The 27,598-nt window shown below is 55.8% G+C and overlaps 1 protein-coding gene and 1 pseudogene across 2 annotated transcripts; one reads left to right on the top strand and one right to left on the bottom strand.

The window, feature by feature from the left end:
- Positions 1-1,222: 1,222 nt before the first annotated feature.
- On the bottom strand, positions 1,223-27,571 carry LRRC8A (leucine rich repeat containing 8 VRAC subunit A). Of its 2 annotated transcripts, none has more exons than XM_036218276.1 (4): positions 27,451-27,571; positions 24,155-24,261; positions 8,414-10,578; positions 1,223-3,129 (listed from the first exon to the last, which is right to left on the bottom strand). In XM_036218276.1, the coding sequence occupies exons 3-4, from the start codon at positions 10,568-10,570 to the stop codon at positions 2,854-2,856; spliced, it is 2,433 nt and encodes an 810-aa protein (XP_036074169.1). In that variant the 5' UTR covers positions 10,571-10,578; positions 24,155-24,261; positions 27,451-27,571; the 3' UTR covers positions 1,223-2,853. The 2 variants fall into 2 exon arrangements, with proteins under 2 accessions (XP_036074169.1, XP_036074170.1); XM_036218277.1 differs by lacking the exon at positions 27,451-27,571 and adding an exon at positions 25,321-27,233.
- Positions 16,534-16,652, top strand: LOC118601225 (annotated as a pseudogene).
- Positions 27,572-27,598: the final 27 nt, after the last annotated feature.

Genomic DNA, 27,598 nt, shown 5'->3' on the forward strand with positions numbered 1-27,598 from the left:
GAATGGGACGGGAGGAGCTGGGCCTCCCACGATTTGTTCATTGATTCGGTTCAGGCTTTCAGAACTGGGCGGGTGGTGTTTGTTTTTTTCCACAAGCTGACCAGCTCCAGATCAAACCCTCCTGCTCTGGGCACTGGGCGGACCCAAGGCTGGGATGGGGGTGTGGGTGTTGGTGGGGAGAGGCCAGACCAGACGCGGTGAAGGCCTCCACTGTGGAGACCCAGACCAGGCTTAGAGGGGGGGTCCTGGCCCAGTCAGTCAGAAAGCCCCCAACAGGGGCAGAGGTGAGGAGAGTCCTGCTCAGTCCTGAGGTCACCTGAAGGGGTCAGAGCCCGTGGAGCAAGGAAGGACAGACTCTGTCCTGCCCCAGAGTTGATGCCCACGCAGCAGCTGAGATTTCATGGCCAAGGCCAAGGCCAGACACAGAGGCCTTTCTTCTGCACCAATAGACCCCTGCCCCAGGCCCCTACATCAGCCCAGGGTGAGCCTCACCGGTCCAGGAGGAAGATACTGTTTACAGGAGACTAGGAGCCAGGTAGTCAGCTGGAAACTCCACCCACCTGCAAAATTATCACAAGTCTCCCAATAATCCTGCGAGGTTACCAACACCATCCTGAGTTTACAAATGAGGAAACTGAGGCCCCACATCAAATAAATAGAAGAGCCAGGGTCTGAAGGCAGCTCTGCCCATCTTCCTGAGCCTCTGCCCTTGACCCCGGCACCTTCAGCAGGCAAGGACCAGGGCTGGAGCAGGTCAGGCCCTCCCACAGTGACTTCAGCCCCACCCCTGCAGAGCCTTGGGGACTAGCTGTTGGGATAAGGGACCTATGAGATCATGCCGTGACAAGATACAGAGGCCATGGGAAGGAAAGGACCTCCTCAGCTTCATGCAGGGGACAAGGACCTGAGACCACTGGCTCCCATTCCAGTGACCTCCCCTCCCTCCCCCTACCCATCAAAGCTCATGATGGGGCAAACTACAGGCCACTGGGCTAGCAGAGAATGTACTAGCTAAGGAATCCCTGGCCGGGGCCCATGCCTGACACATAACAGACGTTCTGTCCAGCTCGTGTCCATGGGGCGGGGAGAGGGTGGGGAGAGTTATCTTGTAGGTGCCTGGTAACTAGTCACTCAACAAATGAGTCCACAGGGCCCAGCCGGCCTCGGAGAGCTGAGGGAAGACCCCCCCACACACACACACAACACGGAGACCTCCGGAGGCTACTTTCTGTTATAGATTTATTTGATATTTGAATGAGTCCACAATGAGTCAGACCCACACGTAACGGATAGCTTCATGGTTGTCAGAAGCTAGTGTGCGTTATTCCGAGGATTACATCTGAGGACACGACGCAGAAAACACAAATGGACAAAAAAGACATAATCGTTAAGACAAGAGACGCTAAAACGTGCCTTAGTGTCCAAGTGATTGATCTAAGGCGGGGACCCTTCTAAGGCGGGGACCCCAGCGACTGATCTAAAGTGAGGTGGCTTCCTGCCGCCGGGCGCTGTGTGGGCCACGTGTGCCAGGCACCTGGGACGGGAACTGGAACCAAAACCTGGGGAGCCTGCTCTTCTGGCGGCGACTTCCCCATCCGCGACCCCGCCTCCGACAGTCTGTCCCGGGGGACCGGGTGGTGACGAAGCTGATGTAAGCAGCTGAGGGTAGCGGTGGCACTGGGCGAACTCATGACACATGAGGTGGGAAAGCAGGATCTGGGCGAGGTAGCTCCTCTCAGCTCCTTAACACTGCGACGACGGACAGGGAGGATGGAGCACCGATCATCCAGGGATTAGCCGACCCGAGTCTCCTCCCCTCTTGGCAGCTCCAGAACATTCCCTTTGGCCAACGGCCACAGAAACGAGCGCCTGCCAAGACACATGGAGGAGAAAGAAAACAAGACGCCAAAAACAAAACAAAACAAAAATCCCCACTCTGAGGGAGGAGAGGAACAAACAGAACTCTGGACCAAGGTCACGCCAGATTCGGAAGACACCCTGCAGCCGGCACCCCGGGGAAGGAAACACGAGTCAGGGTCTTGTTGCTCTGCTCACGGGAACTGCCGCCTCCCTCCAGACTCCAACTCACTGGCCTTTAGTGTCTTATTTATTTTTTTTAGCTTTTTGCTTTTTAATACCCAAACCCTCAATTTTCAAAGCTTAAAAAAATTTACTTAAAAAAAAAAAAAAAAAGAATCTGAAACTGGTGAGGTGAGCCCCAGGCCTGGCCGTTCCACTCGGCGGCCTGCTGGCCCGTGGGCTGTGCCGCTGGAGCCCAGCCCGGCACCCCCGGGCCGGCCGTGCTGCGGTTGGTTCACCCTGGACCACTGTGTTCAAGTCTGGGTGGGCACTAAATGCTGGCGGCGTCACCACGAAAGGAAAAGGGGAACACAGCGCACCCCTCCCTAAACACCCCCATCTGAGCTGAGCTTTCCTGGGAATGCGTATGTGGCCTGGAGGAAGGGGGCAGGAGGTGGAGAAAAATAAATACCAAGAGCTGAGTAGATGTCCCTGGACCTCTAGCTTCGGCTCGGCCTCTGGGGCAGAGATGGCCCCCAGGGAGGAGGCCTTGATTGTCCAAACACTGCGCTCTGCGACAGATTATAGGTCTCTGATGTCCCCGATGGGCGCCTGCCCTGGGGGGCACGAGTCTCAGAGGGAGAAAAGGGGCCAGCCCCTCAGATACGGTCCTGTCACCCTGGCCCAGCTCACAGCCGACCCCCAGGCTCCTGCCCTGGCAAAGGGGCGGGGCTGGCCAGCCCGGGGTTTCTGAGTTCCTGGGCCGGAGGACCCCTTGGCGGTTCCACTGCTGGCCATGCCCGGCCAGCCAGGTGCTCGGCCGCCTGCCGTGGCTCAGGCCTGCTCCTTGTCGGCCCTCCAGAGCCGCTCCTTCACCTCGGGTGGCAGCGTGTTGAACAGGTCCTCCTCCACCACCAGGCCGCTGCGCTTGAGCAGCGGACACTCGCCCAGCTCCACGGGCAGGCACTCCAGCCGGTTGCCCCGCAGCTCGATCTGGGTCAGGTTGGTCAGCTCGCCCACCCTGGACGGCAGCGACTGCAGCACGTTGTTGCCCAGGTGCAGGGCCCGCAGCTTCCGGCACTGGAACAGCTCCGGGGGCAGCGCCTCGATCTAGAAGGCGAGGAAGGGCCGGGGACAGTGAGTATGCACGGCTCGGACCCGAGGGCCTCTGGGCCCAAGGCGTCCCTCCCTCCCTCCCCCAGCACCAGCACGTTCTCTGAGGCCCATTTCGGCCTCCTTGGGCTCCAGCACCAGCACACCTGGGCCAAAGTCTGGCTCACCTGCACCTGTACTTCAGGTCTCAGCTCTATGGTCACTTCCTCCAGGAAGCCTTCCCCGGCCTCCTGAGTAATCTATGGCATCCATGTACCCCCAAAAGCATTGCTCTCCCCCTGGTGAAACTGCTTATCACCGACACCCAGGGGCCGTGGGTCCGAGAGGGCAGGACGGGGCCCACCTTGTTCCCCGATGTCTCCAGCACCTGGCATCCTATGAAGGAAATCACGCTGGCCAGCTACCAACAGCTCCGCCCTCCCCCACCACCCAGGGCTCACTGGGAGCCAGAACAGTTTATGAAAGCATGCTGAGAACATTCCACACCCTAAAAGCTGCTGAGAACTGGGAGAGCTCGCCAGTAGGGGTGAGAATCCCAGCTCTGTCGCCTTCCCTTTCTGGGCCTCAGTTTCCTCATCTGTCAAGTCACAGGCTGCTCGTGAGTACAGGGAGCCCAGCGCGGGCCATTCGGAGTCCCCCGCTCCTGGCTGAAGAATCTGAACAGTGGGCAGCACCCGTCAGCCGCTTACTACACGGGCAGACTCGCTTTGAGAACTCAGACTATTCGCTCATTAAACCCGTGGGGCTGCCTGTAAATACTCTGTAAACACTCTTCCCATCTTACAGATGCAGGAACTGAGGCCCTGAAGAAGCTCACTTGCCCGGTGGTTCACAGCTGGAAACTGGAGGGGGTCTGAACCCACACGCTCTGCTAACTGTCCACGCTGTGGGTGGACAAAGAACCGACCCAGGGCCCGATAGGACACGCCGCGGCTCTGGGCACACAGGAAGCGCTCCGTAACTGGCGGCTTCTTCCCCGCCCTTCTGGGAGTGTCCGCTGGAAACGTGAGCTCCTGTTGAGCCTATTTTCCCTGAGACGACCTTCCGACGTGATGGGCAGGAGGGACCCTCTCAGCTCTGAGGCTGCTCTGTCGCCGTCCCCACTGCCTGCTGAGGAGGCCAAGGCCTGGAGACGGGGAGCACGAGTGCAAGGCCGCAGAGCCGGGAAGGGCGGCCGGGGCCGCGAGCCTCGCTTCCGCCCGCTCAGGGCCCCGCTAGAGCCCTGTCCTGCCAAATATGGCGCTCGGTGGCAGCGTAACCCCGGGCAAGTCCCTTTCCCTCCCTGGGCCCTGGTTTACTCATCTACAGGATAAAAAGTTTAGACCAGAAACGCCCCTCGGCTGGGACCTGTGGTTGACCTTGAGCGCAGACTTGGACCCTCACCTCACAGGCATATTTGGAAAAGAACCCCAGTTCTGTGTGAGGAACTTGTCCTTCCCATCAGAGAAATCAGTGTGGCCACGTGTGGGTAGGGGCCACGCCACGAGAGACATTGTGGCTATTTTAAAGAAGACACCTGTCTTGGGCTTCCCAAACCGCCACCCCTGTGCCCAACAGTCAGGAATGCGTCAGGGTGGCTCCAGGTCAGCGGGGCCAAGTCCAGGGACATGAGGGTGAGAGAGCAGACGGGACATGGGCTCCAGCAGCAGGACAGAGGGGCCGGAGCCTCCCAGAAACCCCACTCCCCACCACAGATGACCCCTCGGACAACGCAGACAGTGGTCACGGCAAGAAAAGGCTCCAGACAGTGCGTGGCAGAGCTGGGGTTCACATGCAGAGCTCCCTTCCTGAAGGCCCCTCACCAGAACACCCCCTGCCCCAGCCAGTGAGCTGCCCCGGGCTCCAGAGAGAAAAGAACGTGCCTTCGACGCCTCACCATGGCCACACCTGTCCTTCGGACCTGTCCTTCCGAAAATGTTGTTTGGCCGCTGAAGGCTTGAAGTCCTTTCCCGTCGCCCCCAATCCCGCTCTCTCCTACCCCCTCAGGGACCTCAGTGGCTCCCCAATCAGGCTTCAAGTTTACCTGAGCTTTGTAAAAAGACAACTCTCCCAGGAGCCTCTGGGCTGCTCCATCATTCTCCAACTTTCCCGACAAACCACCTGGAAAGAGGCCATCTCTCCTTGGCTCAGTGATCCAGCTTCTGCCCCCATCCGCCCTTGAAACTGTCTGGCCAAAGCCAACTGTCACTCCTGATCCACCGGACCCGACCCCATTCTCCTGATTCGCCCACACACTCCTGCCTGGCCTTGCTCTTCAGCTGTCCACCCCAAAGGCTCGAGCCGGACTTCCTCCCTTCACCCTCCATCCTCTCCCTGGTGATCTTGTCAAGCACCCCTCCTCACCCATGAGCCCTGTGGCGATGACACCCTGAGCTTCAGGCTGGGCCCCCTTCAGCATCCTCGATGACCCTCCACCTACCCGGGCAGCCAAATGAGAAACCTGGAGTCACCCAGGCCACTGCCTCCCTCTCCCCCACCCAACTCAGCCCACATTCTGTGGGTCCTACCTCCAGTCTCCCCGAAGCCCACCCGTGTCCCCCAGCCCTGGCAGCCTTTGCCAGTGCAGGCACGCCCCTGCCCACGCTGCTGCACACAGGTCTCTGTCAGCTCCTGACCGCTCGTCTTGCCCCCTCCAGCCCACCCCCTCACCGTGCAGCTCGCTCTTCCACCCACGCTCCAGCAGGAATCCCGTGAACATTTGCTACACGTCAGGCATCGAATGAAAGGTCCTTGCAGTGACAGTTTACGGCCCTGCCAGGGGAATGGACAGGAAATACAGACACGAGCATCCAAACAGGAGTGAAGAATGTGATGCTCCTGCCAACCGTGGTAAACAGCCTGGCCCCTGGCCTCAGGGGGACGTCCGAACGCCAGGGGTGCTCAGCGCTTCTCCCCCCGCCACATTCAGTTACTCCTGGAAAAAGCTACTAGACTCTCTCTTGGCTAACTCTTCCTCGTCCTTCAGGGCCAGGTAAAATGTCCCTTCCTCCAGGAGGCCCGTCAGCCTGCGTTAGTCTGGGATGAGGCTATTCTGTGCTCCCAGGAGCCTTACGTCCCAGCGAAGCTCTTGTCACACTGCGCTAATTGTTGGTTATTTGTCTTTCCCCATGAGACGGTGAGCTCAAGATGGGCAGCCCACGGGCCTTGTTCGTCCCTGTGTCCCCAGCACCTCGCTCCACTATAGGAGTGCTTAGAAAACATTTGCCAAATGAATGAATGAATGAGTAGACAAATAATGCCTCCTTGTCAAGGGCCTGAGCTGGGCCATACCCACCCGTGCCGGTCTACCTGCAGGCCAAGGTGGCCCACAAAGAACCATCAGGCCCCAGAGGAAGGAAGTAGAACCCTCCAGCTTAAAAGGAGGAGCCTGGCTAGGACTGGCCCAAGTCAGCTATTCACCCTATAAGGCCTCTGGCCTTCCAAGGGGCGGGGACAGGATGTGATTAAGCAGTACGAAAACAGGGTGTTAGAGGGTCTCCTTCCTGCAGACTGCATGCCTGCCTGCCGCCAGATCCTTTCCTGAGGGGTGACCTCAGTCGACAGGCGTGACCTAACAGGCATGCTTGGGGTGAAGAGTGCAAATGGGGAGGGACTGGAGCCAGGCTGGAGGCTGGCCACGTCCTCCACCTGGTAGGAGGGTCCATCAATCATCGGTGCCACACAGAACAGGCGGTCCGAAGGGTTGTGGGATGACCACACTGACCCAACTCCAGAGGCAATTTGTGCTCTGGGGGAGCCACTTGGTCCCCCAATACATCCTAAAGAAGGGGCTGGGTTTTTTTGGTGCTCTCCTAAAGAAGGGGCTGGGTTTTTTTGGTGCTCTCCAAACATGGCTTCTCCCCAAGAGTCCAATTTTCTTCATCAGTGGGCCTGTCCCAGGCTCTGGGCATAGATTCCCCAGAGTGAAGCAGCCTGGGATCTGACCTTCTCCCTCATTCACTCTCTCTCACACACACACAGTACTAATTTGTGGAAAGGGAACAGGATTTGTCACCATCTCTGATATATGGAGGACAAAGGTTGGTTTGCAGCCAGAGGCTTAAGGGAGGAGAGGAGGGGGGCTTCTAACTGCTCCGAGGTCTGGCATGCCAGGACTCTGCAATCTAAGTGACAATGAAGAAAGAGTGTCCTTTCCTGGGCAGGGGCGTTATGGGGGCTGCCTGCCTCCGTGTCTGGGGCTGCTGGAGGACTCGGCAGGATGCTAGGAGAACTGCGACCTAACAGGGCTGGCACAGAGTGCGTGCTCTGTGACCAAGGGGGCTGCTGCAGGCTGCTGCCTGTGATGGAGGTGGGGAGGCAGTGGCTGAACCGGGGCCCTCCTTGGTCTCCCCGCCCTTGGCCATGGACTTCTATCACCACTCACCTCATGGTGAGTCTCCGCCCTGAAAGTAGGTGCTGGGAGGAACTGTTCTGTCCAATGTCGACCTCCCTGCAGGTCCCCAGTTGGGGTGGGCAGGGGCAGGCCTCCCCAGCAGCTGTGGCTTTGTCTCCACTGCAGAGGCCAGACCGCAAAGCCACAGGAACACCCTCTCTCAAGTCTGCCCGCCTGCCTCTGTGGACGGGCTCTTGGGTGGGGGCTTTTCCAGGCCAGGCTGAGGGCTGGTACACAGGCACCACCACACAGGGACCGCCAACAGTCTCAAGGGTGCCTCTAGGGTGTGGCCTCCCACACTGCCGGCCCCCAACGGTTTGCAACAATTTCCTCTCCAGAGACTGTTCAGCTCCAACTAAGCCTAACTCTGCCCTCCACCACCCCCAAACGCAGAGGGGAGTGGGGAGAGAGCGGCACTAGGAGTTGTGGAGACGGTCTGGCTCCACCTCGGGCGGCAGCCACCACACAGTGTCTGTCCCCAGTGGACCCAGATTGGTCCTCCGGCTCCAAATCTGAGCCTGGAGAAGCTGAATAAGGTACTGCCAGCTCCAGGCTAAGTCCTACCTCCCCCAACCCAGCCCCAGGAGAATGAGAGGACCACAGGCCTTGGACCTCCTGCCCCTGCACATCCCTGCCCACGAGGAACCCGTCAGGGCACCTCGGGGACAGGCCCCACCTGACCACAGTGTCCCTCCTGGCAGAACCCTGCAGGATTCTGTGGTGGAGACAGGCTCCCAGCCCGACACCCTGATTCAGGGGCCCAAGCTCCTTCTGGGCAGTTCTGGGGACCAGAGGTGAGGTCCCCAGACAGTGGGCCTCCTGAGCAGCCCCACCCCGAGCCACGGCCGGCCAACCTGCCCACCCTCCCACCTTCCCACCTGCGTGTGGAGCCACGGCCGGGCCACTCACCCGGTTGGCCGTGACGGCCAGATTCTGGAGGTTCTGTAGGAGGCCAATGTCGGCGGGGAGGAAGGTCAGGTTGTTGTGGCTGAGGTCCAGGTAGCGCAGCTTGCGGCAGTAGAAGAGCTGCGGGGGGATCTTCTCGATCTTGTTGCGGTTCAGGTACAGGCGCTCGAGGTTGGTGAGGTTGCCGATCTGGATGGGGATGTAGGCGATGTGGTTGTACCACAGCTTAAGGCAGGTGAGGCGGTGCAGGTGCTGGAAGCTGATGATCTCCTCGATGGTCTTGAGGTTGTTGTCCTTGAGGTCGATCTCCTGGAGGTTGTGGAGGCTGAAGATGGAGTGCGGGATCCGCTCCAGGTCACAGCGGATCAGCTCCAGCTCGGTCAGGTTCACCATCTTCTTGAGGCTGTTGAGGACGATGAGCTTGGTGCCCTCGTTGTTGATGGACAGCTTCTGCAGGTGCACGCCCACGTCCGTGACCACCTGTGGCAGCTTGCTCAGGTTGCTCTTGAGCCGCAGCACCTTGAGGCGCTTGAGCTCGCGCAGCCCGTCGATGACGATGTAACGGTTGTTCTCGGCGCTCAGGTTGCCCGTCAGGTGCAGCTCCTCCAGCGTCTTCAGGCTGTAGATCCACAGGGGGATCTCCTTGATGTCCGTGAACTTGATGTGCAGCGCCCGCAGGTTCTCGCGCAGGAAGGCCAGGGCGGGCGCCTCGATCTTGGCCGCCGTGTGGTACAGCCATAGCTCCTTGAGGCCCGTGAGCTGGGCGATGCTGGGCGGGATGGTCACGTCCGGGATCAGCTCGAGCTTCAGCACCTCCAGCTCGACCAGGTCGAACACGGTGTCGGGGATGCCGCTGAGCATGAACAGGTGCAGCTCCAGCTTGTCCTGCGCGTTCTTGGTGAGCCGCTGCCGCAGCTTGTCCAGCGTCCACTCGTTGTTGAGGTTCAGCTGCCGCAGCTTGTTCTCGCTCACCTCTGACAGGAAGACAGCAAAGCGCTTCGAGTAGAGCGGGTCATACTGGTCGATGAGGTGCAGCATGAAGGCGAAGTCGTTCTTGACGTCGGGGATGTCGCTGTAGCTGCTCTCCTCGCGGATCGACTCGAACGAGTACTTCTTGAGGGAGCGCCGCAGCATCCACCACAGCGTGTACATGCAGATGAGGCCGTAGAAGATGACCAGGCTGATGTAGAAGGACGCCAGGATCTTGAAAAGCGTGGCGAGGGGGTGGGCACAGCGGTAGGTGCGGTAGCCCGTCAGGCTCTCGATGTCCACAGTGCAGTCCACGTCGAACTTGATGTTGTGCACGTAGTAGACAGTGTAGCAGATGATGAGGATGAACTTGATGACCTTGATGATGGTCTGCCGCATGTAGAGGCGGTACACGATGTCCCCCTCCTCCACATGGGTCCGGAACTTCTTCACCTTCTCAAACAGCGCCTTGGCCTGCTCCCCCTCCTTCTTGTCCAACACGCCCGTCTCCGAGCGGTCCACAATGCCCTGCTCGATCCGAGACTTGGTCCGCTGCAGCATGGGCACGGTGGCCTCAACGTCCTCGCTGACTGTGGACGACTTCTTGTCCATGGAGCCATTCATCTTGCTGAAGGCCGGCTTGGGGTCGCTCTCCTCCACCACCGTCTCCGACAGGGCCCGCGTGGTCCAGGGCGAGTCGAAGCACTTGAGCAGGATAGACACAAAGTGCTCCAGCTTCGAGCTGGTGCGCGGGAACTTGAACCAGAAGTTGCTGCAGGCCAGGAAGATGAGCGTGTGCAGAAGCACCAGGTAGGGGAAGTACTTGGCGAACCAGTGCAGGCGGTTCTCGTAGCACACGGCATCCACATAGTTGTACTGGTGCCGATCCAGGTCATATTTGATGCCTGTGGGGCCCGTGTCGGGGGTGGACAGGATCGTGGAGTTGGGGTAGGTGGGCTCTGGGCCAGGGGCCACCCAGCCCCGGAACGAGTCGTTGCAGGAGTCCTTGGTGACCCACTTACAAGGCAGGCAGATCATCTTGTCCTGGGTGACCTGCAGCGTGCCCCCAAAGACCGCGATCATCAGCATGACGATGGAGATGTAGTCGGTGAACACGTCCCACCACGGTTTCAGGATCCGGTACGCTGGCTGCGTGTCCGCAAAGTAGCGGAGCTCTGTCACCGGAATCATGGTTCAACCTGAAAGGGACCCACAGGAGGGGGTTACCGCAGGGTGGCCTGGCTTTCTGGGACCCAGGGTGTCAGGGGAAGGAGACAGTGGACATGTTGTCTAAAATTCCACCTCAAGTCTACTTTGGAGTCAGCTTTGCCACTCATGGTTTGGCCCTCGAAATCGGCCTTTCTCCAGAAACCATGTGTCCCCCCGATGTGGCGGGGAGGCAGATAGCCTCCCCATTTAACAGACAGGAGGACAGCACAAGGTCAGGGCCCACGCTGACAGATCGCCAGTGTGGCCTCACTGGGGCCCCCTGCATTCCAGCAAGAGCATTCGGGAATTCCTGTCTAGACCCCGGCCTCTTAACGATCAGGCTGACCAGGGGGCTTGTTGAAAGTGCCCAGTTCCCTCAAAACCAGCTGCCACGAAGCTGTGCCAATGATCTGAAGAGACTTCTGTGAAGTGTGAGAAAAGGCAAATGTGGAAGAAGGGACTTAATACGAATTCACTTTTGTAAAACAAACAGGGAGGATAACCAACTCCTATGTCCATATAGGATTCTGGGAGCCCTAGGGGAAACCGAAGGACACACACACCGAAGGCTCCTTGGGGAGGTGGCCGAGGGAGAGGACAAGAGGACAGGACCGTTCTCTGCCTGAAGCTGATGACAGAATCACAAGGATGCATTATGTAAAATCACCCCGGCTGTGTGCGTCCACACGTATGGAAGGAAATTAAAAGCAGCAGCTTCCCGGCCCCCCCCCCCCCCCATAGAGTTCAGTTCAACAGGTCTCAGGTAGAGCCGAGGAATCTGATTTTTTAACATGTGACTTCGGCGACACTAATGATTGGCCAAGTTTGGGAAACGCTGGATAAGAAGCCACATTCAGGGATCCTAGCCAGTGACATGCAGGAGATGTGCAATAAAATAAATGTGGGGAAGGAATCCACCCGTCCGTGGTGGCCCTGCCATGGTACATTGCTCTTATAAAGCATTGTCTCTAAGATGTAATGAGATAGAAAATGGACTAAATGCTCACAGAATAATGCCTGGGAAATTTTTTTGTCCTTGAAAAGTATAAGGACAAAATTGAAATCCCCTGTAAAAATACTACCTAGGGTTACTCGCCATTCATTTTTCAATGAGTAATAACCTTCCAGTCCTTTCTGTATGTATTTTTAAATAAAATTGTGATTTTAGTTTACCCCCTATCTTCAAACCTAGATTTTAAACCAATGTTTAAATATCTGTGTTTTGACAAATGGGTCTGTTTCTCTTGGGAGAGGAACAAGGGTGCCCAGGTCATGGGACTGGGCCACCTTATTATTTTGATAATATAAATGACAACAGTAACGAACCCTTCGTAAAGCAGGACCTCCCCGCAAACTGTCCTTCCCGGGCACTGTGGGATGGGCGGAGAGGACGGGAGAAAAGCAAACCAGAACCCTGTGAGGGAATCGGGCCGCTTGAGACGGATGTGTGCCAGGCGCCAGGCTGGTCTTCGCCATGGAGTCCCCTCGTGCAATCCCTTCGATGCCCACGTGTAAGACCTATCTTGGGCCCCATTCCACAGATGGGAAAACTAAGGCTCAGAGAGCTGAAGTCACCTGTCCAACATCACTCTGCCACTGAGGGCAGAGCTGAGACCAAGGCCCGGCCTATCTCTTGACCTCCCCACTGTGTGGCCTTGCTGTCCACCTGCCCTGAGGCCCCCACGCCAGCGGTACCAGAGAAGTGGAGTGAGCTGCAGAGTGCAGCTTCCCCGCCCCCCGGGGTTCCCAGAGCTCAGGTCACCGCAGGGCCAGCAGACACCGCCACTGCCCTGGGGTGGCTCCAACCCAGGGCTGGCTCTCCTGGTGAGGCCAGGATGCACAGGCCAGGGGCAGCGCCCCCGCCCCACAGGAAGGCCTGGGCCCTCTAATGAGCAGCTGGCTTCTCACACCACCCACACACCTGGGAAACTGGCACTCCAGGGGAGGGCCGGCTGAATCACGCGGCTGCCGTCCAGCCGAGAGACACCCAGACACTCGTCCCTCCCTTCCTGGCTCCCCAAGTCCACATCCAGGCGGGCGCCCCATATCTGGGGACCGGAAGGGAGGTGGGGCGAAGGAGAGGGCCTGAGGGCCTGTGACGGCCTGCCCTGGAGAGTCCGGAATGAGTGCGCCCTGGCAGGAGGCCAGGCGTGGAGGCTGGGGGCAGTTTACAACGGAGGCAGGATGTGGTTGCGACCTCAGTTTCGGAGGGGGAGCGGTGTGCCAGGAGCCCGGAGAACACCCAGTCTCACAGTGAGGCGGTGCCTCTGGGCCCTGCTGTCCCAAGCTTAGCGCATGTTGCCTTCCTGACTCCGGGTTCTGTGGGAATCGTCCACCACTTCTTTCCAGATGAGGAAGCTCAAGGCTAAGAGAGGCTGGAAACAGCTCAGTCCGTTCTGTCTCGGCGTGCCTGGCTCTTACCCTGACTACACCCCGACACCTGGTCTCGAAGCACATCCTGAACCCTGCTCAGCCCCTGGCTTGGTCCTGTAAGAGCAATAAAAGTGACCAAGCTGTGTCCCCCAGCTCAAGGCCTCACGGTCCAGTGAGCGCATGGGAAGGAGTGGGAGAGACGGAATAACTGGACCCGTGTGTGGGCAGGAGCGGCTGTGGCTACAGCAGGAGACGGATGTCAGCTTCCTGTTGGGAAGCGCTCCAGGCGGTGAAGCTCCTCATGGGCTTTCAGCCTTGGGCTCTGCACAGACACGGTGGCAGGTCGCCTCACAGGGCTGCTGGGAAGAGCCCACGGGGCTGCGTGCTGCTACAGCCCTCTGCGGAGAGGGGCGGGCAGTCAGTTTGGGCTGGTGTCAACTCTCAACTTCCTGTCACCTGGGAGGGATGAAGTGCTCCTTAGGGACAGGAGTCTCTAGCACACAGTAGGTACTCAATAAACTCAGAGGGTCTTGAGAAAGCGCCTGAGAGGGGGATAGGGCCAAAGTGGGCACAGCGAAGGGCACGGGCCGCAGGGTGCGGCAGCGGGGGCGGGGAAGCCTGTTTCAGACGGACTGGGGTAAAGGGAGGAAGCTGCCCAACCCCGAGGGCCCTGGATCCCCCAAGGGTAGGGAGTGCCAGTGCAGGAACCCGCCCAGGAGCTGGGTGACTCAAGGTGACTAAACACCTAAGCCCCCCGTTACAGCAGCTCCTCATTCTGACACTGATGGCTAAAAGCCAAGCCTGGAAGCCTCACGAGCCCAGGAGGAGCACGATGTTTTGGTGCCCGTTTTTTTTCTTATATTTGTTTTATGGTGGTAAAATACACACGACAGAAAATCGCCTGCTTTTAGGCGTACAGTTCTGTAGCAATGCACGTTCACGTCGTGCAACCATCACCACCCCCATACTGGAGCACGTTTCGTCTCGCGAAACCAAATCTCTGTCCGTATTAAACGATGACTTCCCCTCAGTCCCTGACAATCGCCATTCTACTTCCTGTTTCTATCGGCTTGAGAACTCTAGGTACCTCATAGCCGTAGAATTACACAATATTGATCCTTCTGTGTCTGATTTATTTCACTTAATAGCCTCAGGTTTATCTGTGTTGTAGCATGCGTCAGAAATTTTTCCTTTTTAAGGCCGAATAATATTCCTCATGCCCATTTTATAGACAGGGAAACCGAGGCTCAGGGATATAAGTCACCTGCCAACTTCACACTGCCTGTGACAGAGGCCTCCTTCACACTGGATCTGCAGTGCAGTGGAGCCCAGACAAGCGGCACCTCTAAGAGGCCATTCAGGAGGGCACGGAAGGGGAAGGGGGCAGAGTCAAGCGAGTGGGGACTTTTTCTTTCACTTATGAGAAGGCCTTGCAGGAAGTTTCCTGTGGGCAGCACATTCATCTCCTCCCTGCACTGAGCCCTCCAGGGCCAGCGTTTCCTCCCAGCAGAGGCGTGGAATGGCTTCTCCGCCAGGGTCTGCTTCCCTGTCTGGAAGGGAGCAGAGAACCGTCATAGCTGTGCCCACGCTGTGTGAAAGAGCTAATTCCGGGTGCCAGGGGGCCTGTGATCTCAGGCCTCTGCTCGCTCCAGATGCCTCCTGCTGCCTGGACTACGGCCTGCCCCCAGCCAGAGGGCAGGAATCTGGCTATAGACCAGACGCTCCCTGGTCCTGGCCATCCGTGCCTACAGACAGCAGGGGTCGGGGGGCACTGCCCAAGAGCCAGGACGCCTTCCCCGCCTGGCACCTTGCTCTCCCCATCCATCCAGTAGGGGAGGTAACATATGTGCTGGCAAGCTCGGGATTATCAAGAAGTCATAAAGATGCGGTTTCCCAAGCCACCTGTGGGGGACCTCGGACAGGTGGATAGTAAGCCCCAATGGCAGTAAGGTGAATAAACATGCACAGAACCAAGGCATGGAGGACAGAAATGGAAAGAGGAAAACCGTCCATGGGCTTGCAGACACCTGGCAGAAGCAGAGTTAGGCAGAGCCCGCACATAGTAGGCATCCTAGTACGCTAAAGAAGCCACTAGAATGCAACGGGGCCTTTTCAATGGAATTACGTAGCTCTGTGCGTAATGCCATTTGGAAAAAAGCAAGATCCAGGATAATGAATAAATACAATCTCATTTTGATAAACCCTTGACCAACATTCCATGCATGGGGGGGAGGGGCTCCCTCTTATAGTGGGAACAGGAGGCAGAATGAAAGGAAACTGCAATTTTTACCAGCATTCATTATCTTTATGATTGGAAAAGAGTATGCAATTCAAAATAAATACGGCCTCAAAAGAAAAGAAAGAATGGCCCTCGGGTGTGAGGATCAGGTGTTCTTTTGCAAGCTTTAAGAGGGCGATTTTGGGTCAGGCCAGGGCAGGTCTCTGCCTCTGGAGACGGAGAATCTGGAGAGTACCCTGGATAGAGGACAGAGACTAAGGGCTGAAGTCAGGGAAGCTGAGAGAAACCTAAGAGGCCTTGTGCCCTGCCGTCCTCTGAGCCCTGGTCCAGCCAACTCGCCTTCCTCCAGAACACATGCATCACTTTAAGCTGGAGACTGGGCCCTCCTAGAGGTTAGGGATTAATGCCAACCTTCAAGGTGGGAGACCCTGTCTGCGCCAGAGGAAGCTCGGTAGGCAGAGGCTAAGAGGCCACCGAGGGGTCGGGTGGGGAGGCTGGGAGCCCCGCTGGACAGGGACACTCCAGACTTATCCCAGCCCTTGTGCAGAGCTTGTAACGGACAGTGGAATATGGGTTCGCTGAACGGGGCCAAGCCCAGGTAGGAAAGATGGTACAAGGGAAGATGGCAACTGTCTGGGTAAAACTCTAGAACAAAGACTCGGTTACAGGAATGTTCCACAATGTTATTTATACCCCGGGGAAATTAGAAACAATCCAGATGCCCATTACTGGGTGACTGGTTAAGTACTTATCAAATCAGATGATGGAATATTATGAAATAATGAAAACAAGTCATCCAAACACTTGATGACTTGAGGACATGAGAACACCTCCCAAGTATGTCAAATGCAAAAAGCAGGTAACAAAACTGTAACAGAGTAACCGTTCCTCAACAAGTTTTTTTATGTGTTACATACATACATACATATTCGAACATCTTGGTAGTGAGATTAGACTGCTATTTATAATCTCTTCACTTCAAACTTACCTCCATTTTCTATTATAAGCATATGTTACTCAGATAATTAAGGAAAATGATTTTAAAAATCACTATTCCGAAGGATCAAGAATAGTTGACAATTTGGAAGAATAAGGCGGGAGGAGATACCCCATCAGGTAATAAGACTCGCTACAAAGCCACAGGAATTCAGACAATGTGGTATTGGTGTGGGGATAGATGGGGACCGAGGAACCAGAAGAGAGAGCCTAGAAACGGCCCCCCAAATTTCTGGAAACTTAAACCTGACACAGTTGGCTCTGTAGGTCAGAGGGGAAGAATGGGGGTCCACTAACAACTGGCGCTCAGATATTTACGTGGAAAAAGCATACCCCAGTCTCTGGCCACGCCACCTTGAACGTGCCCGATCTCGTCTGATCTCGGAAGCTAAGCAGGGTCGGGCCTAGTAAGTACTTGGATGGGAGACCACCTAGGAAGACCAGGTGCTGTCGGCATTTAAAAAATAAATAAAAATAAAAAAGCGTAGTCTCAGCTACCTCCTCCCATGAAAATTAATTAATTGCAATAAATCAAAGACCTGAGGCAAAACTTGAAAATGTTTAAAGAAAAATCTAGGAGACCATTTTAATGTCTTTAAGACAGGACTAATGACAAAGAGTGCAAACCTCTACAGGAAAAGACTGATGTGTCGATCACGTTAGAGCCAAAATGTCTGACATCAAAGGCTATAGTAATAAACAAGTTAAAAGAGTCCAGCACTTGGAGAGGATATTTGCAATGTATGTAAAACTACCGAAGGATTAACATCCGGAACAAATACAAAACTCCTACAAACACAAGAAACAGATAACCTAGAAGGGGAAAATGGCCAAATAAATGAATAGGAAAATAAATACAAATGGAAATCAATGTATGAACTAATTCTTAATCTCATTACTGATCAGGGAATGCAAATTAAAACAATCGGCTGCCATTTCAGTCCCCTGCGGACGGCAAAAATGTTGAATTCCCAGAGGTCGAGTTAGAGTACACAAGTCCCACAATCCAGCAATTTCTCTGAGTTATAAATCTTGGAGAGCTGCTTTACACACACATGTGAAGCCACTGACAGGAATGCTCACTGAAGAGTTGTTTTCCTAACAGCAGAAATTCAGCAACAACCTAAACATCCATCGAGGGGGAAAGAATAAGTTGCTGTAATTATACAATGCAAAAGGAAAGCATAGCTACATGCACCAACACGGACGGACCTCAAAAACGGTGTTGAGCCAAAAAGAACCAAGGAATAATACACACATTAAATAAGCTTTTCTACAACATATATATCCGAGTGTAATAAAAGCACAAAACCCTGCATGAATAGCCCCAAAATCATGGTAATAATTTCACCCAGAGAGGAAGATTGGGGTCCGGGGAAGACGTTTCAATTGTGCCTGAAATAATGAGAGATGCTGAAGCAATTATTGCAAAAATTAAGGTCTGACAAAGCTGAGTCCTGGATACAAAGACATTTGTTCCAGGTTTATGCTTTTCTGTGTGCTTCAATTATTCCATACAAAATTTACCAAAATAATAATCCATTTCTATCCCCCTTGGCTGGCCCTCCCTCTGGTCCTCACACCTGCCAGGCTCAGCTGGAAGCAGCAGCTACTGGACCGGTTGCCAGGGCAGCAGAGTCAGCTCCTTCCAACTGACCTGCTGCAGCAACACCTGTGATCTCTGAAGATCCTGCAGGCGCATCATCACCTTCCTGATCTGCCCTGCCCCCCACCCAGGGAGATGTGGCAGTAGGAAGGGTACAGGCGGACCCTTTCCGGAGCATGGCAGGCACAGGTGGGGGGAAGCCGGCTCCGGTTCCTGTGGCAGGACTGGAGCATCCCTGTCTCTGGGACATCAGATAAATAACCCAGAGAGCCCTGTCCTCCCCTTGGGGGCAGGCAGATCTAAGGAAGTACCAAGCACAAGAACCTCAGAGTTGGGGAGACACTGGTTCAAATCCAGCTCTAGAATGAAACAATATCATGACCCCAAGCAAATTATTTGGCCCAAGCCTCTGTTTTTGCAACTTTAAAATAAGAATAATGCTACCTACCTCACAGGTCTGTGCATAGTGACTCAAGAGATGTCCAAGCATATTAAGGAATTTCAAAAAAGAGATGCTGACTAGTATATAAAATATATGATCTGTAAAAGAAGCTAGTCACAAAAAGATGAGTACAATTCCACTGATTTGAGGTCCCTAGAGCTGTCAAATTCATAGAACTGTCAAATTCATAGAGAGTAGAGTGGTGGGTGCCTGAAGTTGAGGGAGGGAAAATGGGGAGTTAGTTTAACGGGGACAGAGTTTCAATTTGGGAAGATGAGAAAGTTCTGGAGATGGATGGTGGTGATGGTTGCACAACGATGTGAATGTAACGTAATGCCATCAAACTGTACTCTTAAAAATGGTTAAGGTGGTAAATTCCCTGCTATCTATATTTTAAAATTAAAAAATTAGGGAGGAAAAGTATGTTTCCTTTGTTTTAAAAAACTATACCAGTAACAAACTCATTACTATATGCATAGAAAAACCTGGTGAGTCATACATAGAACTGTATGTGGTTAAATCTGAGGATGGGTAAGAGGTAGAGGGTTGTCTACCAGACACATTCTTCTACTATTTAAATTTGGTACTTTCACAGGTAGAAAAAAAATGCTTGGGAAAAAGCCAAAAGGCCTTCCTTCCTGTGTGGCTTCTGAAAACTGTAAAAGAGTTTACGAGAAGCACCTGGCAGTTACTATGCTGGAAGGTTTGCCCACTCCTGCCTGCCCTGCCCAGGGAGCAGACACTTCAACAGGGCAGAGTCTTTACTGCAGCAAAGCAGTGCCTCAGGGGGATGAGCTCAGACCCCGGGACCAACAACTTTTCCTCCCCGAGCCTTGGTTTCCTCAACTGTAAATGGAGATTATTACAGCACCTATCTTGGAGGCTTCTTGTGAGCATCAAACCAGCTGCCGTGGCAGAAAGCCCTCCCGGAATTGGGGGGAAGACACCCAGGTGAGGGTTAAGCCACAAGCACAAACACCTATAGCACAGACCAGACACCCAGAGTCCCCTGGGGACCTCCAGGGACTCACACTGCCAGAACTCTGAAGACCTTCCCGGCTCAGGCCCTCAGGAAAGGCTGATGGTGGAGAGTTTGCATTCTGCTCACAGAGCCACTCTGTAGGTGTCAAGCCTGGTTCCTGTTGTTGATTTCCTCCCGAGGCTTCTCACAGAGGGAAAAGGAGTCCAAGAAACGACATGCTGCCCCCTCAGTCCCAGAGGGAGACCACCCAACATGCGCCAGCCCCCAGTACGGCCTCCAGAGATTTGGCGTCCACACCTGAGTGGTGGCAGCAGGCAAGGCGGCGGGTAAATAGGGCACAGAGAGCCTTTTGTTAAAGCCCAGAGGCGCTGGGAAGACTTCCCAGGCAGGAGGGGACAGGGAGGCCGGCGGTCCCCCTCCTCCACCCGTACCACAGTTGGGAAGGCTGTCCCTCCAACACTCTTCCAGGGAACGGGGCAGGGCCATTCCCAAGCGGCCCCAAGAAGACACTGGGTCACTGGCCTTGTCCCAGAAGGGCTCTGGGCCTGTGAATCTGCTCCTCGGTCAGCTCCCTAGACCAGTTCTGGTCCCAGAGCCAGGAGAGGGAGGAGGTGACCTCGTCATCTGGTGTACCCGTCCCCCACCCATCCAACTGCAGGGCATTGCCCTCCAGGCCCCCACACCCAGCTGGAGTGAGTCAGCGGCTGGGGGCGCCGCCTGGCACAGTACTCTCCCTGTGTAGAAGGGCACACCCTCACTTCCCGGGGAAAGCCAGAGGGGAGACAGTTCAGGCTGGGGGGAGGGGAACAAGTTTCAGTTCCAAACTCCTCTTGTACTTGGGCTGGGCCTCCCAAACAAGCTCATCCTGCAAACCTGCAAGGGCAGGGCCTGCCGTCCAGGGTAAAGAGTAATAGATGAAGGATACCCACATGGGACTTCCTCCACTATGAGCCGAACACACAGGAACAAGAGGCCAAGTTCAAGGTGAGGGCTTGCCCCCGACCCAGCCAGGCTGGCGTTACTGCTGCAGGTGACTGACTTTGTACCCAGCATTTCCTGGGCCTCAGCTCCCACCCTTCATGCAAACCAATAAGGTGGCTCCTGTGTATGACCTCAGGAAAGTCACTTCACCTCCCAGGGCTCTGATTTCCTCATCTGTAAAATGGGCTGATGAGTCTGTTCCTCACGGTATGGCAGCGAGGACTGAAGGAGGCAGTCCATAGGAAGTTCTGGCCCGGTGCCCGCTACACGGCAAGGCTCTGGGATGTTAGCTGCTCTCATTACGATAGTCGGCCTTATCAGTCCCTTTGTGTGTGTGAAGTCTGAGGCCCACAGAGGATAAGTGTCCTGCCTAGGGCCACAAAGCTAGAGAGCGGGAAAGATCAGCCCACATCTGACTTTCAGCATGCCAATCCGCCTCAAAGACAAGCAGGTCCCTGGGTCTACCTGGGCACCCAGACCCCTGAGGACGCTTCCCGGGACAAGACTCCATTTCCTAAGGGGGCATGGAAACAAAGTCTCTACAGGGAACCCTAGCAGGCCACATTCAGAAGCCCTTGGTCTCTCTTAAAGGTGCAGCTTTAAGGCCACTCTGGAAGGGAGCCCAGCTCGGGGGCTGGGCCTGTGGGGGCAGAGGGTCTTGATCGGCTGTGAACACCAGCACCGCCTTCCAGGACGGGTTATAAATGTGGGCAGGAGCACCCAAGGGAGGCTGCAGACGCACATTCCGCTGAGATCCCAGGAGACTGGCACTGAGAGCGCCTGGCCTCGGGTGAGATTCCTGCTGCCCAGCTCTCTGGGCTGGAGGGGCGCTGTCCCCTGGGCACAGCTGCGGGATGTGAGGTGCGGGATTCCCACGCCCCACCGCCCCTGGTCTGCGCATCTGTCAACACACCGACTCTGTCAGACGGCCTGTGTCTGGCAGCGGCGCCTCTCAGAATGTGCAGGTGGCACGTGAGAGCCGCGGAATTTTCCAGCCACTTCTACTCCGGTGGAACAGCGCTCCAGGCAGGAGCCTCTACTGCAGCCATCTATTTGATTTTGAGGGTTTTAAGACCTCGAGAGATGTTTAAATGTAGAACTTGCTATGAGATGCGATAGAAACACATCAGGAGAGACAGTAGGGAATGTGTGTGGCTGGGAGTCCAAGCTATTCTAGAAACCTCAGCCCTACACATCCTTGATGACGAAAGGTCAAATGTCCCCACCTCCAAATGTCCCCTGGTCCTGAGGGGATCTCAGCCAGCTTCTACAGCAAGGGCACTGGTTCTGCGGCACTGGGACTCTGTCACCAGAGGGGTGGACCAGGGCTGAAAGAGCTGCCCTGGTCGGCATTTCCCGGTGTGGCCTGTAGACCGCCAGCCTCGGGAGCTTCTTCAACGTGCAGACCCCCGGGCCCAGCCCCAGGGCTCTGACGGAAGGCCTGTGGTGGTGGGCCTGGGAGAAACAGCATTTTAAACTGGCTCTCAGGGGACTCTGAAGTACCCCGAAGCCAGAGGACCAAAGAAAAAGAAAAATGGAAGGTGGAATAAAGGCATGGGCTGCCAAGGCAAACAGACCCGGGTTCGAGTCCCGACCTTGCCACTAAGTTGCGCAACTTCGGGAAAGAGCCCTCGTCCCTCTGAAGCTTGGTCTCCTGACCCGAAGATGAATCTACCTCACGTAGGAGGCAGGTAAGGTGGCAGATGTATGTAGTGACCTGACACGCCGGCAAGCGCTCAGACTGCAACCACTGAGGATGACCACGGGACCCGAAGGCCCTGCTGCTAGAAGGTGGGTCAGGGCGCAGCGGCCAGCTCCCGGGGCTCACTGCCAGAAGTGTCTCAGAGGAGAGGAAAGAGTCGAGGGAGAGGAAGACAGGGAGAAACACGGAGTGAGGGGAGGTCAGGCCCGCAGCCTGAGAACCCACCGGGGGAGGGGGATGGCAGGCCCGCACCTCATCCCCAGCTTGATCCTGCTAAACGACTCCCCGGGCTCCACGAAACTGGGCTGCCAGGCCTGAACTGCCCCTGCCAAAACCCACCCTGAGGTCGTTCGTGTCCCGAAAGAGCATCTTCAGCCCCAGGTCCCAGGGCAGTTCCCCCACCTTCTTCTCACTTGCCCACCCTCAAGGAGAAAACCTGAAAGGAGTATTACAAGGGGTTCCTGCCTCGGTAAACCGAGTCAGGGCCAGACTCAGACAAACGCGACAACTCGTGTGTGTCCCCTCAATCCCCCAACCTGACCCCTGCCTCAGGCCAGCCAGCCCTCTCCTGCCGGCCCATGCCGTCCCCTCCAAGCTGTCCCTGGCAGGAGGAGGAATTCTGATCTCAGATAAGTAGGCTCTGCCGCTTCCTGCTCATCACTGGCCAGAGACTCCAGCTCAGACCTTGCCTCTGGGCAGGACAGAGTTCCTCAAAACCAACAGGAAACTCCTACAGGGCAGGGCCCGGATTTGCTGACCTTGTCCCAATAAACAGGAGAGTCAACAAAATCACACGCCAGGCATTTCCCACCTCCTCTGCTGCTCAAAAACCCCAGCATGGTGAAGGAGGCGAAAATGGGGGCGAAATGGCAGGGGGGTGTCAGGACTTTCTGACCGGGCACATACTACTCACAGATGTCCCCTCGCCTGAGAAAGAGGTCCGGGGGGAACTATTAAATGAAGCAAGAGCAAGCTGTGGACCACCAGCTGTTAACAGGGCTTGATTTGGGATAAATAAACAAATAGTAATAATACATGTGGAAGAATGTATTCAGATCTCTGGAAATGGGGATCATGGGAGACTTTCACTTTCTATATGACATTAAAACCAAAACATTATAAAAACATAACAAACGTGCAACTAGGTTGGTGATTATGAAAAAATTAATAAGATCAGTATTTCTTTTAAAATCCGGGCCGAGGAGGGCCAGGCCTGTCTTAAAAGCTGAGGTGGGAGGTAGATGCAGGGAGGCCTTGAGCACAGAGCACAGGCTCAGGATCCCAGGGTCAGGTTCAAGTCCCATGTCCCTGCCTCTCTTCCCAATGAGTTTGTGTAAGTTGCTGCCACCCTCTGAGCCTCGGTTTCCACATAAATGGGGGACGAAGGCCACTGTGTGGTTCCTCAAACGATCAAAGGAGATCACAGATAAGGGTGTTTTACAAACGGTAAAGCAGTCTACACGCACACCTATGGTTAGGGAACGCACCCTGGAACACACGCTCTAAGTGCCTTCCCTGTATCAACATACGTAGTCTTTAAAATATTCTCAAGGGAGGTAAGGTGCTCATAGCATCTTCTTTTTATCAGTGAGGAAACGGAGGCACAGAGAGGTCCAGTGGCGACTCCACAGTCACTGATGGGAGCACCAGACAGCTGGAACTCAAACCTGGGTCTGACTACAAAGTGTTGGTCCTATCCGCGGCCCCCTCCTGCCTTTGAGGATTGTTTTCCAAAGCATAGGCCAAGGAACCCCAGTCTCCAAAGACATCCGTCCACGTGATCAAATAAGTGCGGAGAAACACGACTTGCCAGCTCCATCCCAGAGACTCGTCATGCTCACTTCAACGCATTCAAGGCTCTGAAAGGTCCCGCAGCAAAGGCAAACAGTTGTTTCCCATGGTGACCAAAGAAACTGGTATTCCACGGCACACACCTTGGGATGTGTGGTCCCCAGACAGTATTCACAACCACCCACACTGACGAGATCTGGGCTGAAGGAGAGAAAACAGAGGCTGGCAATGAAGCCGGAAACATCGACATTCGAAGAGTACAGCGGCCACGCACTACTCAGCCGGCCACGGACTCAGGAGACGCAGAAAGTATTCTGCCTTCTGCCGCCTCTGCCCTGGATGCCCTGGACCTACAGTGAGGAGAGACAGAGACGCTGCCCTTTGCTCCCCAGTCTGGGAAGGTACCTGAGCGGAGGCCACGGCTGGCCTGGAGGGAGAGAGGCCCAGTGCTTACCCTGCGAACGGCTCTGCTATCTGCGTGTTGGCTGTCGGTGCCGAGGCTGGCCCACGTCTGCCTGGGCGGGGTCCTGGCATTCCTTTCGCTCCATGGACGCTGCCTCCCTGTGAGGAAGCAAGAGCTACTGTCAGCGGGGATGTGTGACTATCACAGTTACCTGCTGTGCTGCCAACATCGTCTGAGTGCCTGCTCGGTGCCAGGCCCTCCGCTGGGCTCTGGGGTGAAAATTGAGAATCAGTCTACTGGGGAGATGCCAAGTCAAGAGTTACAGTTGGCTCCTGAGAGCGCAGGGCTCTGCTGGGGGACCCAGAAGCTCGGGGAACATGGAAGAAAACACTAGTCCCAGACTGGTGGGGTCAAGGAAGGAAGGCTGTCTGAAAAAGGCATTGCCTGAGTTGACTGCTGAGGAAAAGAAGCTGGAGAAAGAGAATTCCAGGCAGAAAACACAACACATGTTTGCCTGGAGGGGAAAGAACATGACATCTCGAGCATGCACGGTGGCTCGGCCTGGCTGGGTCCAGGTCTGGAGGTGGGAAGTGGAGAGAGATGCACTATAGTGGGGTGAGCCGGATCCGGGCAAAGACAAATCCTCAGCCCTGACACGTGACTTCGACTCTAACACAAAACCCAACCATCATCTATCAGTCACGAAGCATGTAGCGAGTGTCTACTACATGCCAGCACTCTGCTCAGAACTGTTCACAAGTGAGCAAGACAAGTTAGCAGGGTGGGGAGAGAAGGGATCAGACTATGAGAGGGGTAGTGGGGAAGCATCTAAATCAGCCGGGAGCTGCGCGTGTGGCCCAGCCATCAGGGAAGGCCAAAGGATAAGCAGGAGTTAGCAGGAAGGGGCGTGGGGGGGGGGGGAATGCAGGCATACACCGAGACTTGACGGGTTCTAAGAAAGACTGTGGAGCCTTTCGACCGTTCATGCCACTGAGCACTTATCACACCTACTCATTGCTAGGCACTGTGCTGGGAGGAGAGCAGCAGAGGACAGTCTCCAGACTCACGGGGAGATCCAGCAGTCCCACACAGGGTGATGGCAACTAGGCACAAAGGCACCTAGAGCTGGGAAGGCACAGAGGCCATGTAAGCCAGCCTCTGCCCCGGCCCCGCGCTCCTCCGCGAGGATGGGGATACCCACAGGGCAGTCCAGTCACCTGCTTGTGGCAGATCCAGAAGCAGAATTCGGGGCTCTGGACAGCCCGTCACTGATTCTTCTAGTCCTTCCTCTTCCAGGAAACACACGGTGACTACCCACTGCATGTTCACCCAGAGGTGATGCCTCTTTCCTCTGGGCTGCCTCTGTAATGCTTCTATTATTAAGCTGTATCGATGTTTTCCCGTCTGCCTCTTCTCCCACACTGCAGCTCAGAGACCAGGGACTACGTTCTCCTAGCACCATTTCTGGACCAGCTCAGACACTTACTAAAGGATGGTTGAGTGAATGAACGATGGGATCAAGGGATGCGGAGATGGTGTGCTGGGCCCTAGGGTCCCACACCCATCCCACATCCATCCCACCTGACTCCTCATGAGGCCTTAGACCATTTGCTTGTGCCTCAGCGTCTTCATGTAAAAACTTGAAATCATCTCCACTCTCAGAAAAAGGAGTTGGGAATCGGGCTGATTCCTTTCCTCCAACTCCTACTGGCGAGGTCCAGGCCAGGCAGCAACCCAAGGCCCAGCCTCCTCCCTGAGTTCCAACCTACTGGGGCAACCCTCAGGAGCTCCCACTGTCCAGCAAGGCCAAAGTTTGCAGAGAGAACTGCTTCCTAGTGGGTGTGCCCAAGGAATGGAGTACAAAAGCATCTGGTTAAGTTCCAGGCAGAAGTCACAGCCATTTCTTGGGACCCTGTTCTGTGCTCCACAATCCCTGGGAGGTGGAGGGGCACTCGACCGAACCCCAAAGAATCTCCAAAACTGGGAAGACATGAAGGCAGAGGCTATGTCATTCATGCCCCAGCATTTCTCCCAAAGCCAGTCCAGTCCTTCTGTACAAGTCACTTGTCCTTGCCTCCCGTCATGAACCAGAGGAAGTCTTGACCTTCAAGAAGGCAAGGCCAATGTGACTGAGCCATGGGCACTGCCCAATCCCTCTGAATGAACTCCCACTTCTCCATTCCCTCTATAGAAAGTATCACCAACAGCAGATCTCCTCTTCCTGCCCCCAGTCTGTCTGCCTGCTCAGAGGGCAGGATACACTTTGGCAGGGGTTAAAGGGACTCCTAATGGAAAAGGGGGGAGAGGCCCTTGGGAGGCTTTAAGCTCCCCCAAATCCCTGTTCCACAATTTAAGACCAAATTCCCTTTCCCTTGTCAAGCTCTCTCTCTCTCTCTCTCTCTTCATCCTCAAAAAGCTTCTTGGGGTAAGCCAGAGAAGCAGTAGGTCAGGGGAATGACAGCCCCACCCTTTCGACCAAGTCTCCACCAGGAGGAGGCTGCTGGACACCCCCCGCCCCCAACCATCTTTCCTTTCCAAAAAAGGCAGCAGTTGCATCAGCTGAGAACCAGCCTAATCGTGGTTCACTTCGTCCAGACCAAAGGAAAGAAGCAGTCAAAGCAGTCAACAAAAGGAGCAGCAGCATCAGGAACGTTAAGGACCAGAGGCTGTGCTCCTTTCGCCTGGGAGCCAACTCTGCTGGACCTCCAGCTCACCCACCCACAGCGGGACCAGCCCTGACGTTATCAGAGCTAGCCCCCAGGCCCATCTGCATGCACAGGACACAGGCAGACTCCGGGGCTGGACTGGTCTTCCCAGGAACCCCAAGTCAGACAAGCCCCAAAAGCTGAGCCAAGGATCCTGTCCCCAAGTCGGGGCAGTGTTCCCGCCGGATCATGAGGAGGGAGGGGTCCGGGAGCCCAGGAGAAAAGAACCATTGAAAACGAAAAAGAGCTGGAAAGGAGAGAGCCCAGAGGTGGAACCTCTATGAAGGGGGGAGTATGTGTGTGGAGGGGTAAGGATATGGGGGAACCCAAGGGATGACAAGGGGACCTGGGGAGCCGAGGCGGAAACTCCCGGTATGTAGAGCGCAAGGAGGCACGGGGTGCCTGGGAGGGGGCTCGCGCGCCGCGGCACCGGGGAGAGGGTGCGGCCCCGGAGACCCGGGGGCTGGGGGAGCCCGGACGCGGGCAGAACTGAACTGCTGCGGGAGGCCCCCAGGAGCTGGCCCCACAGGGCAGAGCCCGGGCTGCCCGGGGCACCCGGGGCCGAGCAGCTGCCCGGGGGCGTGAAAGAGTGGATTCTGAGAGGTGACAGCTCGCGCTCCTTTCCCCACCCCACCCACTCACCTGGGCCAGCCGCGCCCGGCCGCCCAGCGGGTAGCCCCTGGGCCCCCGCCGCTCGGTCCCGCCGCCGGCCGCTGCGCCCCTCCGGCGCCTCCTTTTGTTTGTCCCTCACTGCACCACTCAGCCTCCTCCGCCCAGGAAGTGACGTAAC

The sequence above is a fragment of the Rousettus aegyptiacus genome, unplaced genomic scaffold (genome assembly GCF_014176215.1).
Source record: "Rousettus aegyptiacus isolate mRouAeg1 unplaced genomic scaffold, mRouAeg1.p scaffold_m13_p_3, whole genome shotgun sequence".
NCBI classification, from domain to species: domain Eukaryota; kingdom Metazoa; phylum Chordata; class Mammalia; order Chiroptera; family Pteropodidae; genus Rousettus; species Rousettus aegyptiacus.

Bases quoted from the DNA above. Each gene is read 5' to 3' on its own strand.
- LRRC8A (XM_036218276.1), bottom strand. From the start codon at position 10,570: ATGATTCCGGTGACAGAGCTCCGCTACTTTGCGGACACGCAGCCAGCG. The intron at 3,130-8,413 runs GTGAGTGGCCCG...CTCGCCTTCTAG, and splicing joins TGGCCGTCACGGCCAACCGG to ATCGAGGCGCTGCCCCCGGA.